Raw genomic sequence first — 18,945 nt, forward strand, 5'->3', positions numbered from 1 at the left:
GTTAGAGAAACAAAAAACTACGCCATTAAAATGAAGTATTCGAATAAATGCTAATTTTTCTTTTCTTACCTGACGATATTGAGACCTCGGAAGAATTTGGCGATATCTTGATCGGAAGACTGCCAAGGTAAACCTCTAGCTCTAACGACAGTGTTATTATCCACTACTTCATTCTTAGTACTAAAAAGAAAAAAGTACAAAAATTAACATTCAGAAAAATAAGATAACTTATTCTTATCAACACTTATTAGAGAAAAGATAATAATTATTGCTTTCTGTTGCAGATCTTTGATATACACGTTGAAAGGATTATGTCAAAAATATCGATAGTTAAAATATTTCATTGCAAAAACCTGTTAATCGTTCAATATCTTATTTTATTAAAATTAGAATAAAAAGTCTTCTTTGTTTTGAAAAATGGTAATAATTAAATAAATTTTCAACTATTTCAAACTATTATTTAAAGCTTTTTTGAATAAATGAATGATATTTTTGTGCAATACAAATTTTTTTTATTTCTCGCGATACTTTATATTAAATGTGAAGACCGTAAGCACAATATGCTTTAAATGTTTCGACAGGGAAGGGTGATTAATAGTTCATAGAATTACATCAAAACTATTTATTTAGAATGCTTTCCTCTCAAAGAATGCACCAATTATTTAATCCCCCCCCCTCAAAAATTGGGTCTTTTAACATTTTCTACTTCTCAATCCCGAACCCCGGATCTTACTAGAGAATTATGAAATAAATTAGATTAGACCAACGGCATGAAAGTGGCAATGTGGTCAGTAGTCCGCACCTGCCGCCTTGACTTCCTAAAACAACTGGTACCCATAGCTTTGAAGCAACACCTCCTGGAAGAGAGAAGGCTTTCGCACAGATTACTATGGTTTTTTTTTATTATATAATGTAACCGTCGTTGAACAGCCGACCCAATTTTGGGTTTACGACTACTAATGTTCAACTCCGTAGCCTTGTAATTTTGAACCAATCCAGAAGGCAAGGAAACTCCTGGATCAGTACCCCCAGAGGTATGATTTGTAATGGGAACATGGAGGACTTTGTGACTCGACAGATTTTACGTGCACCAGTCACCATTTATTATACGGGGAGTCTTCGGCTGGCGGGGATCGAACCCACAACCTCCTGGACATGGGCCCAGTGGCCTACCAGCAGGGTATCCCGGCCTCTAATTTTTGACTGTATCCTATGCTTTTGTAGTCCGAACGTTATGATTTCTTTTTTATTTCCTCACCTCACTGCGCAGTTTATGCCCATTACATCGCACTACTAAATTTACTTGTGTGGAGGCCTTCTCTCTTCTAAGAGGTGGCGTATGAAGCAAAATGGGCTTCAAGCCATGACAGGGAATAGAATCATAAAACCCTTACTCTTTACAATGAGAGCTCAGTGCATTAACCACTGTGCCATCGCAGCAGGTTTATGATCTACTCAAAATAATTGGTTGTTAAGGTTGTGCTAGAAATATGCTTGCGAGTGTCCGAAGACAATACTGGCGCATGAGCAAAATACGCTACCACAATTTGGATCAAAAAGCAGATGGCGTTATCTCCTAACTGTCCTAGCTTGCATGAACTTTTCTGACTCTGGGACTTTACGTTAGTGTAGATTTCGAACAGACTGAATCTAATAAAGAAGAATTCTAGAATATCAGCTCTAAATAAAGAATATTAATTTATATAGTCAAGTCTTCAAATGATATGTTTTTAAGTGTGAAATACATTCTGTAAACAATCTATAGACGCTTCTACAATCTTAATTTATTTTTACTAAAACATTAATAAAGTTGTTCCTCTTAGTTTTTCAATCATAAGTATTTTATTGTGAATGGGATACGGCGAAATAACTGAAGACATAAATTTAACCTGAAATGTATGTGGAAAAGTTAAGCAGCCTTAAGCAATTACGTGTAATTTTAATCCTATTTCGCAACTATATATTTCAGCAATGGAACGTAAACTGCACTATTTCGTTATTCGTAATCCACTCAACAATTCATTCCTCAAAAAGGTAGTTACAGTTTAAGTACACCTTTTTGCAATTTTTATCATAACAAAGTAATAAAAAGAATATCAGTTTTTTAACCTGGGAAAACAGCTATAAAAATATTTCTGGTGTATAATAGATGTGAAATTTTGTACATTGATCCTAACATTCCTAGAAAAGAAATTAAAAAGAGTTTTAATTGATTTTTTATCCACTTGATTTTATGATCAGCACTTGATTTTATGATCTAGTAATTTTAAGTTGTTTATTGGTAAAGATTAGCCATTGCGATGTACCCATGGGATACATCGCAATGGCAAATCTTAAAAAATAGAAATCATAGCATGACGTCATTTGTTAAAAACAATTTGTTGCCAGACATGCAACAACAAAGGTTTAATGGAAAAGAGTAAAAAATTTAATGAAAATATATCTATAAAATTTACAGGTGCTTGTTGTTACTTTTATTAAAAATCATTATTTAAAATGGGTAAAAAGTGAATGAATCCTAAACCGTCGCCAATAGCCCAGTAGTGTCTGCAATGCTTAGTACTACCGAACGTAACAATCCAATTATCCAAATGACTGCAATGCTTGTGATGGAAGAAAAGGGTGATAGAAAGAATTGAACAAATAATGGAATAGAAAAGGAAAACTCGAATAAAGCTATTTACGAACGAAGGAAGGAAAGAGTAGAAGAGAGAAAGAAAGGAAGTACGAACGAATAAAGTACGTTTATCCGATGTATAATTGTACATCAGGCTGAAACCACGCGAGGGAAATATCAAGTAGACTCAGTATATAATGAAATCCAGGAAAATTCGATAAATTAAGATACGGATTTTTAAATGCTCGTTTAACTTTCATAAATGTTAAGACGATAATAAGACTCTTATTATGAACCATGAGGTGGAATCATTCCAATAATAGAACAGTGGGCTGAAATGATCTTTCTATTAGGAGTCGATGCGAGAATTGAATTTGGATTAAAATTAAAGATCTTTTTATAGATATGAAGAATTCAAACTGAAAGGTACTGCTTTATAGTTTTTTAGTAACAGTATAAAGTTAGGTAAACCAAATACCTTGTTCATCGCTAACGGCATTTAAATTACATCTTACAATACTTATATATATAAGTAATAAGTGCAATTAAAAATCATCTATTTGTGAAGTCATCAGTATCTTGATATTAATTTTTTTCTTTTTTCAAAAACGGTTATGGATATAAATATCGAAAAGAAAAAAAGGTTGATTTTTTTTCTTTCAAAAACAATCAACTGTTATCTAAATTAAAATTGTGTTTTTCTTCTCATTATCGGAATATTTCCGATATATGTACGTAATATCTGAAATACAGGTTAAACTGACAATTTATTTTTAGTTGATCAAGTAAAGTGCCTTCTTTTGCATGTAAAAGAAAACTTGTAAAAGCTTCTATTCACCGAATTTTCTTCTAACAACTTCATCGTATGTTACCCAGCCGGATTAAGAAAAAAAAAATAGAAAAAAAATTCGTGATTCTTGACATCTCCGTCTAGAAATTTTTCAATCGAAAACTATTCAATTTATGGACAAAAAAGTATTATTTTGAAAGTCAAGAATGAAAATAAAATTCGATTCAAATTTAAACCTGTTTTTCTGAGAAAATTAGGTTCTATTATCGCCTTAAGCTTAGATGGAGATGGAAAAAAAATGAAGCTAAAAATGAAAACTAAAATGGAATCTTGGAAACGAGTTTTGAAATCGTTTGAAAAAGAATCGTCTGAAATTGTGCATACATAATCGGCCGTTGATGCCACTCAAGAGTTTTTTATTTCTTGTTTCCTTATAATAATGTTGCTCTTTCCGAACAATGCCTCCAGATATCAGGTTTGGAAGTGAAATTATGATTTTTCTTGTTGCTGCTTTAGGAGATCCGTGGAATTCTTTAACCGTCTTGCTGAAGTTTGACGGATGGCGAGAACGAAGGTGAACAACACTGCACCAGATAATTTAACGAAAAGTAGAACCAGTTTGGATGTCTGGGGCGCCCGTTAAAAAAAAACTTTCTTTTTTATTTACGCTTATAAAACGTTTTATAATATGACGTGATTTTAATATTAAAAACGATTTTTCTTGAGATATTTAGTAATAATTAGATAACAATCGTTTTATTTTAATATTTTGATACCATTTTTCTTTTAGAACTTAATATATTTAAAGAATGTTTTTAAAAGGATCATTCTCCGTATGAAATCGCTTTTTTTCGCTCTGTACATGTAAGTAATCTACATTGAAATCCATAAAAATTTAAACCAATGCTCAAAAATAATTTAGCTAATCGCAAATTTACTTTGTGGAAACGTCCCACCCGTAACTTTGAATTGGAAAAGTTGCTTCTAGTATTTTTACATCCGAGTACAGAAGTAACGGCAAGTAGAAGTTTTTTTCAAAATATTACAAATGGGTGAGTACTTCACATCTTTTCAGTAGTTATTCAAGCAGCCCGGGATAAAGTCACACCATGTATTTTCTATTTAAGTGTACATTAGAATTTTTTTTTTTTTTTTTAATATGAGCATTACATTCTACAACTCACAATAGTAATCGATTGCAAAATCCATTTAGAAAGTTATAATTTCTCTTGATTAATCTAAAGGTTAAAATTTTTGATGAATGCAAAATAAATATTTATAAACAGATTAAAAATCAAAAAGTTCTGAAATAAAATAAAGAAATTATAGAAATATTTCAAAAATTATTTCTTTAAATGATGTTTATTCAATTATTTACTATAAACTAAGCTAACTACAGCTAACATATATAAATTATAAGCTGAGTAAAAAATATATTTAAATAAAGATTTTTCAGGAAACTTTAAAATGTTAGGAAAAGTTCTAAAATATTTCAAAACTACGAAAATTTTTAATCAAATCAGAAGTTCAGGTAAATCTAACAAAATCTAGTAGTTTACTAAAAACTCAGTAAAGTTACAATAATGAATTTAAGTATATTCAGATAAACAGAATGACTTACTTACATGATTAGAACTCATTTCATGTGCACTTTTTAATTTTAAAACTCTCCAAATTGAGTTTTAGTCAAATTTGATACATATTAAAGCAGAGGTAAAATATACGAACTGAAGGGTGTAAGCGGGAATACCCAACGAGATATTCAATACTTTATTTCAGATAAGATAGTAGCCGTTGGTGACGATAAAACACTGTATGGATACAATTAAAGATAACACTTTAAGTTGTAACGTAATGCTACAACTCAACCAATATTATCTATTTATTGTCATTGAGGGATAAAAAGAATCAGATGTTTGTATTCACACCTTTGTAAACAATGTTACGGACTCAACAACACCCATTTTTATTTACTGTTTAGGTAGGAAATATTGGGGACACACACTTAAATTTATCTTTCCATATCCATGTGAAGTGTGACAGAATGACTTTTTAAATTATTTGTTTTGCTTATCTATTAGAAAGGCTTTCTTTTCAACAGAGACGGATCTATGCTCTTTGCCAGGAAAGAGAACAATCTTGTTTCCCCTGTAATGTTATGCACATAAGCATTCTTTCAAACCCGAGAATGGGGTAAATTCAGAAGTGGAAAAAAGTTCAATACACTTGATAAGGAATTCTTAAGGTTTTCGTTACCTCAAAGGATGATCTAAGCTCATTGCCAGCAAAGGGAACAATGCTGCTTTCTCTGTAATGCAATGCAATGCACACGAGCATTCAGGAAAAAAGTTTAAAGCATTTGCTAATCAATTCTTAAGATTTTCTTTACTTCAGAGAGAGAGATCTAAGCTCATTTCTAGGGAAGAGAATGGGGTTGCCTCCACGGTTATGCAACCCCCGTTAGCATCCCTATAAACCTGAGAATGGAGCAAAATCTGAAGAGGAAATATGTTCGATATTAATAAATTCTTTATGTCAGAGGTAGATCTAAGCTCATTTCCACGGGAATAGAATGGTGCTGTCTCTGTTGTAATGCAATGCACGTGAGCATCCCTTCAAACCCAAGAATGGGGTAAAATCTGAAGTGGGGGAAAAGTTCTGATACATTTGCTAATCAATTCTCAATGTTTTTTTGCATCGGAGATAGATCTAAGCTCATTGCTAGGAAACAGAACGGTGCTAATTCTCTTGCATCGTGAGCATCCCTTCAAGCTTGAGAATGGGGCAAAATCCGAAGTGGAAAGAAAGAGTTCAATGCATTTGCTAATCTATTCTTAAGAAAACGCTATTTCGCTGGAGAAATCCTGGCAAATTCTCATTTAACTAGGTACGTTAGTAATTTAACATTTTAAACTAACTATATATAGTTTATTCTTGGTTTATCTGAAATCATTTTATCGATACTTTAAATTTTAAATTACCATAAAAATTTAAAAGAAAATTTGCCGTCAGAGACAGATTTAGGTACCTTGACAGGAAAGAGAATGATTCTGTTTCCCCTGTAATGTGATGCACATAAGCATTCTTTCAAACCTAAGACCTAACAAATCCCGGTGCTGGATGGTGGAAGAAACAGCAAATAAAATAAACCACGAGAAGTTCCCCGTAATTGCGAATTTATTTTACCCTTTCGCGACGCAAAGCGCGAAAGCGCGCTTACCGCTGAGGCCGGCAGTCTCTCTAGCGTGTGTCTCCCCAGGGCCGGAGGGTTTTTTGATGTTAAGCCTAATTCCATGAAATTACCGAAATATCAGCGCGTTGTTTAATATTGTTCTATAGAGTATTTAGGTGACATATGCTTTATATATATTTCTATGGATACTTTATTTACTTAAGTTATTTCTTGTTTAAATGTAATATAAATATTAATAAGTTTAAATATTTTGCATAATTTCCTCTATTTCCAGCTCAGTTAAAAATTTTCGACGCTTCGACATTCTAACGGTAAAAAGAAAAAAAATTCAAGCCTACAAGATCTAATTATCCACTAAAAACTAATCCGAAAATCGAAAGTAGCGAGAGATAAAAAAAACTCCCTTACTTACTGTAAATAAATATCACGTGCTAATTTAAAGAGCCCTCATAAAACATTCCCCTCTCCACTCCTTCCCCTAAAAACCACGTGAATGTAATTTCATCATGAGTAGAAGGTCAAATCTACATGTATCTGAAACCATATGGACATACAATGCCATCTTTTGGAAGAAATTTCATTTTTTAAAACGTTCCGAAACGCTGGCACAAATAAGTGACGGTCGGGGGTGAACGAGAAAACTCTCTGACACGCGGGTGTGTCGGCCGGGAAGTGAGCGCGTTTCTTGCTGTCACATATATGTGACAGTCGGCTCGAAAGGGTTAAGTGTTCTTTTCGAGACAAAGACGGTTCTAGGGTTCCTGCCAAGTGAACTATGTTTGGTGATATTTCTCATATATTGCTACGTATACAATACAGTTTTGAACGTTTAAAAGTCCTTTCAAAATTAAAAATGGTCAGCAGAGAAAGAGGGGGGGAGAGGAAAAACAGCAGTAAAAACAGTTCCTCCTCTAAAAAAATGTTCGATGTAGCTTCGTTTGGAAAGGTCCTTTTGGTTCCTTGCCTGCCTGATGATTTCTACCGCTTTTCAAATAGTAGGTTTATAAATTCTAGACGTATTTCGCTTAAGAGTAAAAAGCAATGAAAAGCCTTTCAAGTGTGTGCAAAATTAGTGATGTTATTATAAAGCACTTAAATTATTTTAATATTTTATGTGCTTGACACGTTGCGTGCGAAATATTTCATATACTCTCCATAGTATGAAAGAAGAAATGATGATCTAATTCGAATACTTTTTTCAAAAACCAAAGAGGAAAATACGCAAAATATATATCAAATTTTTATTGCTAAAAATATTTGCCCTTTATATGACATCTTGTGTATTTAAAATTTCTTGAAGTCGTTGATTCTTAATATAAGATATGTCTTTTTCTAAGTTAGAGTCGAGATTTTGAAGAAAAAGAAGTTATATGAAGGAGGGAGGAATTTTGAGTGCAGATGTTTAACTTGCGATGATATAGATAAAAAAAAAAGCTTGACCGATGGGCATTTATCGGAATATAATAGGTAGAAGAAAAAGGAGTCGAAGAGTTCAGGTTAGTGTGGGTGTGGTGGCAGTGGTGTTGCCAACAAAAGATTTGGAAATTAATGAACCACGGGAAGGCGAGAAAGAACTGTTTGGAAGGTCATTCCCTTCTTGTCGGACATAGTTGCAGATTCTTTTGATGCAGCTTTTTGTCGGTAGTATCTTTTTTAGTGAAGTATGAAGACCGACCATGTACAGCCCAACGAACTAATTAGAAGATTAGACTATTTTTGAACTAATGGGCGGATTTTTAGTATTAAATACGCAATCTTCTTGGTTCAGTATTTTAGCTAATTAATTAGTGAATTAAGTTAGAAATCAGGCACAAAAATTTCTTTACTTTCGCAGACTCTCCTTTTTTCGATGGATATGAAGGAAGGAGAGCTTAAATTTAGAATTTATGGTCCCAGTAGTAGTCCTGGAATTTTTTCGAAAGTTGCTCAACTGAATGGGTTGTTTTTGCTTTCTGGAATTCAAATCGAAAACTCCTTGTAATATATTTATGAAACTCATTTTCCCAAAGAAAACTTATAATTATCTAAAGATGCTCTTTTCTATTATTATCATTATTCTTCATGTTGTAACGATCAAATTTTTTTTTTAAACAAAAGGTACATCGGAAAGTTACAAGCCTTAAACAAAGAGGTATAAAGTAATTTTTCATTGACAAGTTGCAATATTTGAACAAATGGGTTTAATAATAATTTCCGAGAATAAGTCTTGCTCTACACCAGTTATTTTTTTAAAATTAATCAAGTTTAATTTATTTTTAAAATTTTTGTAACTGAAAAACTGAATCACCTCTTTCAACCGTGTATTTTATAACAGAACTCAAAAGGGCACAGGGGAACAAAGTGATGTTGTATCGAATACATGGTATCATGCAATCAATCCTTTATCCTTTCAATTTGACTTTTAACGAAAGAATTTTTCTCGATTCATGAGTTCTCGGAGGAAAATAAACTGATTTTTACTGAGATGCCGTTTAATGAAAGAAAATTGAAATAAAATGAATTAAGGGGAAATACGTACTGCAAGTAGAACAAATAATTTTTTGTTGAAACTTACGGATAGGGTTGATAAAAAAGGAAGATTTTAAACAACCTATACAGAAAGGGAAAAAAAATTGTAGGGAAAGCTTGACATTTCTGGCAAAGATATTTCCTTTTCCAGATATTGAGATGGAATACCCTTGGCAAAGATTTTTTCCCCGGTCACCATAGCTGGACAGTCTTGTCAAAGATATTTCCTTTGCCTCGGCAACAAGATTTCATTTCCTTACATCCGTAAACAAGACAAAAACCTGTGGCAAAAATATTTCTATTATTTTTAAAGTTTACAACTTTGGATTTTCTTGCCAAAGATGCTTTGCATTTTCTCGTCACCAAAAATGAATACCCTTGGAAAAGATATTGCTCTTTTTCCTGCCACCTACGCTGGATAGTCTTGCCAAAGATAATTATTGCTATTATTATTATGCTCTTACAGCAAGACTGAATGTTCCAGACTAATAAATTTCTTTTGTTCCTTCTGCAAGACAATCAGCAGGGCTGAATATTCCTGTTAAATATATTTCAGAAAACTATATTGCAGAATATAGTTGATTTGTTATATGGATTCAATCAAGACTTTTTTTTGGCAATTTCACAATTTTATCGTTCAAAATGGTTTTTCGAAACTCGGTCCCCAAGGGAAAAAAAAACAGTTTATGTGTCTTATACTTGAAGCAAAACGATGATTTTAAACCGAATAACTTAAGTATTTTAAAAGTATTTGAACTTTTTCAAAAATCGCCATTTGGCGACGTTTTTCAACTTAGATGAAAAATATCAAATTCATTGCCTTATTCTCAGTTTTTGCAAATTTTTATGTGGCGGCTAGGCAATGCAGCATTGGAGTAAGTTTTTAAATATTAAAAAATCACACCACAAACGCTTTTCATTTCTACATTTGACGCATTGCGCCGTTTCCTGAATAAGCACTGACAGCTCAAGCCTTATACACTAAGCTTATCCTAACAGTCATGGGTAACTGTTGGAAACTTACAGCAGTTATGAAAATAGCATATTATTCGCGAAAAAACGTCATTTCAAGTGACACCAAAGACTTCGAAAAATAAATTCGGAATATAAATCCTACCATTTTCACCACGACGATAAAAGGGCATAGGATGGATTGCTTATTAGATATCAGTTCCATTAAACAAAAAGTCACGGTGATCTAAGGAAAAGCTGAATTTATAATTACTTTTAGAACAAAATCCTAAATTAATCAAAATAAAAGATCACTTTTATACAAATAATTGTGCAATGTTTATTTAATTTGAGATTATTCGATAAAATTTATCGATTGTCGCAATTCCGCAAATCGCAATTTCGATAGCAAACAGATCACTACGTTTTCTTAGTGGGACTGAAGTAAATAAACAAATAGATAAAATTCGAACATTCCCGAATCGATCACAATTACTTATTCTTCAGCCTCCATTAAATAATACATTGTAAGTATTTTTAACAGGAAAATAATAAAGATAAAAAGAAGAAGAGGGAAAATAACGCCTATTAAACATTAAAGCTTCTTCCTTTTCGGTTGCTTCGCGAAACAGTCACCCCGGGGTAAACAAACAAAAAAAAAAATTCTAGAGAAATAAAGTTTATTACAAACTATAAACCAGATTTACCCCTTTCCCCCGTGCTCAATTTTATGTTTTCCCACCTTTTCCCATGCTAGGTTGTTATTTTCCTTTCCTTTTTTTCGACAGAAGATGTTGTTTAACCTTGGCAGAGGACATCAAACTACATCATCATCTCATCGTCCAACCTCGCTTATTACTCTTCATCTCCAAACAGTGAAAGTGAAAGGGGTTTTAGTGCAGCAACAGATGAGGTCACGTGGCCATCGACCCGTTCATGCGACGACATGCCAAGCAAGTCCTCCTTCTATCCGGCCGAATGATTTTAAAGTTGATGTAGGTTTCTTGGTGCAGTCTGTTTTAAATGACCACACGTGTCTTAATCTGTGTGGGATTTTAGAAATCTTCTTCCCTTTTATGTAGTAGAAGTTTCGAGCACCTCGAACCCCTACAGTTTATAGAAAAAGAAAAAAGCGATGCCACTCCACAGACGATTGGTTCTTTGCATGATTTTTAAGCTGTAGAAAAGATCGTTCACAGTATTTATTTATTTATTTGGTGCAATGTAGCACCACAGTAATAAGAAGTTTTAAGCATCCAAAAAATTTAGCCTTTGTCAAAGATTTTTTTTTTATTAAATGTAACCCAAAATTACACGTTACGTAAAGAAAACTATCCCGTTAGCTTTATACGTAAAGAAAATTATGAAATTTTAAAAAGCTTATCTGAACATCAAAGATATTGCATCATAACTTCTATCAAGGAACATTTTTATATTAGCACTATGCAAAAGAGTCTATGCAAAATTTCTAGGTGTCAGGACTAATTTATAGGAGACAGTATGTTATGGAATGTCATTTAATTTAGGTCCAAAATTGCCTAGTCATCTGAGTTAGGTTCAAAACTGCCTACCAATCTGAGTTAGGTTAGAATTTGTAAGGATACTGAGATGAACGTTCCTCAAATTTACTACTTTGAGATGGGCTGGTCAATGGTGCAAAGACGCCATCCCGTGAGCGACGCATATATCTACTGCAAGCACCTCTCTGTTCAGAATAATAATCTGATATTCCATGAATTTTTTTTTTTAAGCAGTAAATATTTTTCTATACATAAACTTAGAACTAGGATAAGAGCAAGGCAATATTGGTTATACAAAAGCTATCAAATCTACCCCCAAAAAACGTCAAAAAGATTCGTGTGGCAATTTATCTTTTCACACAAAATTTGTCCAAATTGTGAATTTGGACGTAGAATGTGTCCAAATAAGTTTAAGTTTTAAATAAGTTTGTTTTCATTTTAATGAGTGGTATAAAATGACTAAATACATTACGATATCGATGCCCATTTTGAGGCAAAATAATATCTTCTCACGGAAAGTGTTGCAATTTGAAATGATCAGTTTTAGAAGGAAAATCATTGCAATTTAAAGATCTCCCATTTTAAGGGAAAAGTGGAATGTATACCATTTTAAAGAAGGTATTCCATTTCGAAATAGAAAATAATCCCTTTTGGTGTAAAAAATATTTGTTTAAAGGTGAAAAATTTTATCATTGATTATACTTTATTTTGAGTTATGTGCATCATTTTTATGTTCAATTATTGTTGAATAATTTTTTAGGGGCCACATGTAAAACATTATTACCATATCATATGTAAACAGTTCTATTCGATACCTTTAAATTATGTGACCTTAGAGAACGGACCCATCTTTGCCCGTGGCCATGCGATAATCAGGTCCTGGTCTTTTAGTGACATCTTTTACCGGTTTCTAGACTGAGGGAAAACTTCGCCCAAAAAACTAACCACTTCAACTGTACCAAATGAAGGCAATAATTCTTGTCACAACAACACGCAAAGCCTTGGAACAAACCTGTTCCCATCATGAATTCCATGTACTTGACACAGAGCCTCTTTCGAAAATGGGGCCCAACACTAGGAGACGGAAAGATGTGGAACCTTTTGGAACACAGGGTTACTGGGACCGGCATTTGCGTGATTAAATGCTATCTTTTTTTCAAAAAAAAGAAAGAAGAAAAAAATGATACCAATTTTTTTTCCCCACTCAGAATTGTTTTTTTTTTTTTTTTTTTTTTTCTTCTGATAGGTTATCAAACATCTACAGTTCATTCTCCTAATTAACACTAATGTATCGTTCATCATGTTACACTTCTTCATTTGGAATGTGTTTCTTTTTTCTTTATCACGGACTCTTTAATCAGACTTATTGCCACCAACGGATTATAAATTGAACTACAAGGACAAAAGCTTCCAGAATACATTTTTATTTATTTATTTACTTATGAAATTTTCGCCTAATAAGTAACATTACAACTAGGTTGATAAAAACTAATCTACCAAAAGTTTTTTTTCTTCTCATTCACTAATTGACTTGCACATAAATATCTCTAAGCGAGGGGACTTTAATATCTCTTTCTAGGGACCTCAGAAGTCAATGATTTAACCCTTTGACGCAGAATTTTTACGAAACATATTTAGAATAAAATAAGTGGAAAATATTGTATTTAGCAATTTTATAATTTATGCTTATGAAATACAGCATGAAATACGGGTGTCGTTTTCAATGTTAAAGGTAAAATCTTCCAAACACGGCTTACTTCAAATTAACATTTATTTACAGTTACTTAGATTTAAGAGAAACAATTAATCCTTATTGAAATTTGTTTCGTTTACAAAATCAATTATTGTGATATTTTTGGGGGAAAAAAATTCAAATTACTCTTTTTGGATTTTATATTTTTAGCACTAATATAATTCCGATAGTCTAGTAAACAGATTTTTACGATTAAACTGTTTTTTTTTTATATTTTAAAACTACAAAATATATTTTTGCAAGTAGTTAAAGCGTCATAAAAAAAATTATACAAAAGGGACATCGATGTCTAACTTGCGTTAAAGGGTTAAATAGATTTAAAGGAGTTGGTAATAGCCAAACAGCCTTGCCTATTTTGTGATTAAACCAAGGGCTGAGCAGGAAAGCTTATCGCCCTGAGCTAAATATAAAATGTAGATTTTATCACAAGCATATACCAAGCATTAACAAGCATATACCAATCAGGAAGCATAAAAAATAATGCCTAATAAAATAATATTCCTAAACATCTAGGTCCAAATCTATTGTCCGGTTTAAGACAGAGTGGTCGTAATTACATCACTGAAGGCCCCTCATAATACTAAGGGTCAAAAATATTACTGAAGGGTCTCATATTATACTACAAGTAGATCTAAAACAGATAAAATATCAATTCTCCATGATATAAACATTTTTGAAGAATTTGACTTCAGAATAGTAAGGTTATACGTTTTTTTTTATTTTTTGTTTTTTTTTTAGTGTTTTGAAAAATGGAAAAGGATTAAAAGCATCCTATTAAGAAAGAACTTGATAAGACGACGTCCATAATCAATTTATTTTCCAAAATTATTTAAAACAGTGTATATTTCAATGAAAAGAAGACTTCCAATAGTGTAAGCCCAGCTCAATCGGACAATTTAATGAGTGGCATTGAAGCAGCGGTGTGAACAGGGGCCCCCATCAGGGGGGAAGGTGGGCGCACAGTGCGCCCACTTAAAGCTTGGGGGGGGATTTTTACACTAAATAAGACGAATAGTTTGGGGGGGAATTTAGAATTTGCCCAAGAATGCTCCCAAGAGCTTGGGGGCCACTAGGTGTGAATACACTTAGGTGCGTTAATCCACAATATATATAAGTGCGCCCTACCTTAGACTTACCACAAAACATTTAAAGTTATAATATAAAAACAAAAACACTTTGTTGAAGAGATATTCGAATATTTATAATAATTAATTATATTTTAATTTAAGGTAGTTAAAATCGTACTTGGATGAAAATGAGAAATTTAGAGAAAGGGTACTTAATTCAAACATTGTATGCACTTACTACATGTATACATACACTTACCATGTTGAAATAAAATTGACCTTTATAATACATGAAAATAACACACTGTCTTATAATAATTAAATCCAAAGTTTAATTAAAAGTTATTATTATTTTTTCAAGATGATAGATCTTTGAATTCTGAAGAAAAAAAAAGCGAATAGATGTGCTTTTAACGGAAACAAAAGCTTATTTTACACAACAGTTATATGAACATAGAATAAAAAGGAAACAATGATCATTTCTTTCTGCAAACGACAAAGTAATAAAAATTGTAATTTTTTTTAAATAAAATAAAAATAATATTATCTAAAACTTACCATATACCGGGCTCTAGGTGAGTATTTATTCGCTCAGGACTATCAAACGTATGACCTGAAAACACAAATAAAAAGGACTATTTATTACTAAGCCGATCAAAATCGAAATGAAGTGAGTTAAGTTTATACCATCACGAGTGAAATCATAACATATTCCTCAGTTACAGATATTTTAGAATAAATATTACTTTCATCAGTGATACCAAAAATGAAAAATATCAGGTTTTAAATTTCTGGGAAATAATAATAATAGTTACTAAATAAATGCGCAGATAATTCTAGAATCGATTCGAAGAAAATATTTTCATTAAGAAAAAGCGCGGTTTTTGAATTACGAGCAATTTTCGTTGCTTCATAAATACATCTCATTTTACATGACACAATGTTTAGTTTTTAGATACATATCTGATTCTTGATATGTATTTGATGGTATATTTTCCTGTAAGTATAATTGGAGATTTAAAGGATTAAGAACGACAATTTAGACAGACGAGCACCGACTACGAAATAAATTTTCTTGTGTTAAAGGCAACGGTATTGTTTTGTCTCCTGCGTGCTTTAGTTTTTAAAGCCTTTATCTACCACGGCTTGGGCCGGGTTTCGAATCTAATGTAATCAATGTCTATGCACGGTTGGGAAGCATGGTACGGAGGCCGGGTGAATACTACTTTTATCTGTTCTCTGGTCTGAATTGTGGTAGTATAATGTGCACTTGTGCTTGTGGTGTCTTCGATTCATCACTAAGGATGAACCCCAGACCATCACGAATAACTTTTTAGTGTACGATAATACTCGTTCAGTATTCAAGAATAAAGCCTACGATAGTACTCGTTCGGCATTCAAGAATAAAGCCCACAGTGTGCGATAGTACTCGTTCGGCATTCAAGAATCAAGCCCACAGTGTACGATAGTACTTGTTCGGCATTCAAGAATAAAGCCCACAGTGTACGATAGTACTCATTCGGCATTCAAAAATAAAGCCCATAGTGTACGATAGTACTCGTTCGGCATTCAAGAATCAAGCCCACAGTGTTTTTTCATACTGGCAATCTCGAGTTTTTATCCGATTTTGCTTAAAAATTTAACGGCATAATTGAAACGTAATTTGCTCAGTACATAGAGCACATCAGTTTTATTACATGTTATAGTTTTTGATTACTTAACTGTTTTACTCGGGCTTTATCAAATTATCAATTAATTAAGAATTGATCATTATTGAAGTTGTGGCATAACTAACTACCACTACAAATATTAAATACCAAATCGCTAGTATATAAGACATGTTAACTCGATTTTATCTGGAGGTACCTTTTGATAGATGAAGGTTGACATAGTCTATAAATAAATCCCCACAAAGTACAAAGCATCGATTTGCTTAAGTTTTATTAAACCAGATGATTTTATACGACCTTACGTTACGAACTGTTACTCGCAAATATTATTCACGATCTTACGGCAAAAAAAGTTTTATTTTCTTGAAATTAAGTAATATTTTACGAATAAACTATTGCTTGCAGATATCATCAATATCTATTACAATCTTACGAGCAAAAGTTACAAATGTTATCCATGATCTTACGAATAAAACATCAATCTACGAGTGAAAGTTGCAAATATTATCTAAAATCCTGAGAATGAAACGTTTGTTGCAAATATTATCTATCATCTTACAAATATTTTCTTATATTATTTACTAACTAACGTAATCCTCCATACAGTTATTTACGATCTTGCAAATCTAACCGTTATTTGCATATGAACAAGGATAAAATGTTACTTGGGAACCGTTTATGAAGAAGAAAAAATATGATTATCATAAGAATGACGATGATTATGACGATTATAAAAATAAAAAATAAAAATCCTTTTCTTAAACATACATACTCTATATATAGAAGTTCTAAATTTATAAGGGCAACTTCAATTAGAAAATAAGCCAAAAATTCCTTTCTCAATTTAGAATCCTTAGAGTTTCTAAACATATTTCAAATGATATCGCAGCATTGTTATCGACAAATAAATTTCAAAGAGCATCATTAAATCTAGCATCTCCTTTTATTAAGAAAAAAAATCAAACAAAGGCTTATTATGTCTGCCCGCCTTTTCATCCCGCATTGTTTGAGGTGTCAAAACTTAATCATTTGAAGGGGGGGGGGGAAGAATAAAAAAGAAAAAGAAATCATCTTGCGCACACATTCTTTTTGTTAGATTGGCGTCCCTCAAAACATACGCTTCAGCGATTAATGAGTTTCTTAAAAGTTTTCATAAAAATCTTCTTAAATGGCTGAATGAAGTGTGAATATCAAATTTGAAAGCCTCATAAGGGATCAAGATAAAAAAGAATGCATCATTAATTAAATCTGGAACACTGACTCAAGGTGTTATTTCCCTCCTACTAAACCACTGAATGGAAAGAAATTAATTCAGTGGTCACTTCTTCTACCTTGACGCTTTTGTTTCGCCTCTTTGGTAAATAGAGTATTAGATTGGCGATGGCGGAGTTTTTCCTTGGCTTAGATTAATTTCTACCTGTTGAAACCCGAAAAAGTAATTCATAAAATCTACAAAAAATGTTCCTTTTAACTCAAAACCTCACTTGATTTTCGTTTTTAAATTTTTTAGCCTTAAAGTTGCTTCCTCACTGTTATTGGAAAGCTTTATGCTAACAAGAAATTTGTTAAATTAACGTATCGTATAATTTAATTAATTATGTGGGAGATTTTAACAGTAGTAGAAGAGATAAAGAGTTATTAAAGTTAATAATACATAAGAGAGATATATGAGATTTGTAACTGTATTAGTTAACTATTTTAGAGGCTTACCAGTGTCAGCTTATTAAATGAGAGACTTTTAACAATATCAGTTTATTATGTGAGGAGCTTTTAACAGTATCAATTAATTATATAAGAAAAATTAACAGTATCAGTTAGTTATATGAATTTTTTTTTTTTTAAAAAAAAGCTTAAAAACATAAAATAATTTAAAAGTGGCTGTTAATAATGTGAGAGGATTCATTAGGATCATGTTAGGATTATTAGGTCATATTAGGATCATATAATTGAGTGAGGAGAGTTAAGAGTATCAGACAGCTATGTGAGGTGATTAAACAGTAGCAGATAATTGTGTGAGGATATTTAAGATCAGTTAACTGTATGAAAGGATTTATGATAATCATTTAATATGAAGATATTTAACAGTTAATTCATATAGCTGTTAATTATATGAAAGAAAGAAATAGTTTAAGAGTTTAGAGAGAGTTAAGAGAGTTTAAGTAATAGTTGGAGAGAGAATAAATTGTGATTTGCATTAATTTCTTTATACTTTAACCAGTTGTTTATTTTACACTTAGTAATATTTAAAAAGAAAAAAGGTTATGTTTTGCTAAACTTAACAAATTTACATAAAAAAATGTGCACTTGAAAAAAAATTTGCTAAACAGGTTTTTATCGAAAAAGATGAACAGGAAATTATAAGTAAAAAACAAAGTTTCAAAAAAAGATAGAATAAAATTGAACAAAAATTCCGGAATCTCACCAACATATCTACCAAGTAGTTTGACCTAATTTCAAAAACGAGTCTTCGAAACGGGGAATGAATAAAAAGAAGGAAAGAGGGGGTCAGAAGATCGAAAATATTTAGTCTACCTTGTTCTAAAGTCCTTGAGTCTACCTCACCAGACGTTTCTAACTTCTCACTTAATAATAAGCTTCTTTTTTCACGTGTAATTGATTATATTTGTTCCAAAATCCAAAGATATGAGTCATGATTATTCCTCAATGATTCTCATTGCTGCGTGAATTATGATGAAAGCATTTTACGAGAGCCAAAATAAAAATAAAAAATTCAATTTACAATAACATGAGACATACATTAGCATATTGTGTTGGGGAAAAGAGAATTAGTTATATAGTGGGAGCCCCTTCAAAAAACTCAGTTTGAGACAGTGGCGTGCATAGTGGTAACGGCCTGTAATATCCAATAGAAATGA

General features: G+C 32.1%; 1 protein-coding gene across 1 annotated transcript in view; it reads right to left on the reverse strand.

Annotated features, from left to right (window-relative positions):
• fus (epithelial splicing regulatory protein fusilli) overlaps positions 1 to 18,945 on the reverse strand; it is a 112,780-nt gene that overhangs the window by 12,269 nt on the left and 81,566 nt on the right. The window contains exons 5-6 of the mRNA XM_016072171.4: positions 14,958 to 15,012; positions 70 to 180 (exon numbers count right to left, since the gene is read on the reverse strand). Coding sequence (XP_015927657.2) covers positions 70 to 180; positions 14,958 to 15,012 — 166 coding nt within the window. The remainder of the gene's footprint in view (positions 1 to 69; positions 181 to 14,957; positions 15,013 to 18,945) is intronic.

The sequence above is a fragment of the Parasteatoda tepidariorum genome, chromosome 8 (assembly GCF_982258835.1).
Source record: "Parasteatoda tepidariorum strain Cologne lab strain chromosome 8, Ptep-v5.0, whole genome shotgun sequence".
NCBI classification, from domain to species: domain Eukaryota; kingdom Metazoa; phylum Arthropoda; class Arachnida; order Araneae; family Theridiidae; genus Parasteatoda; species Parasteatoda tepidariorum.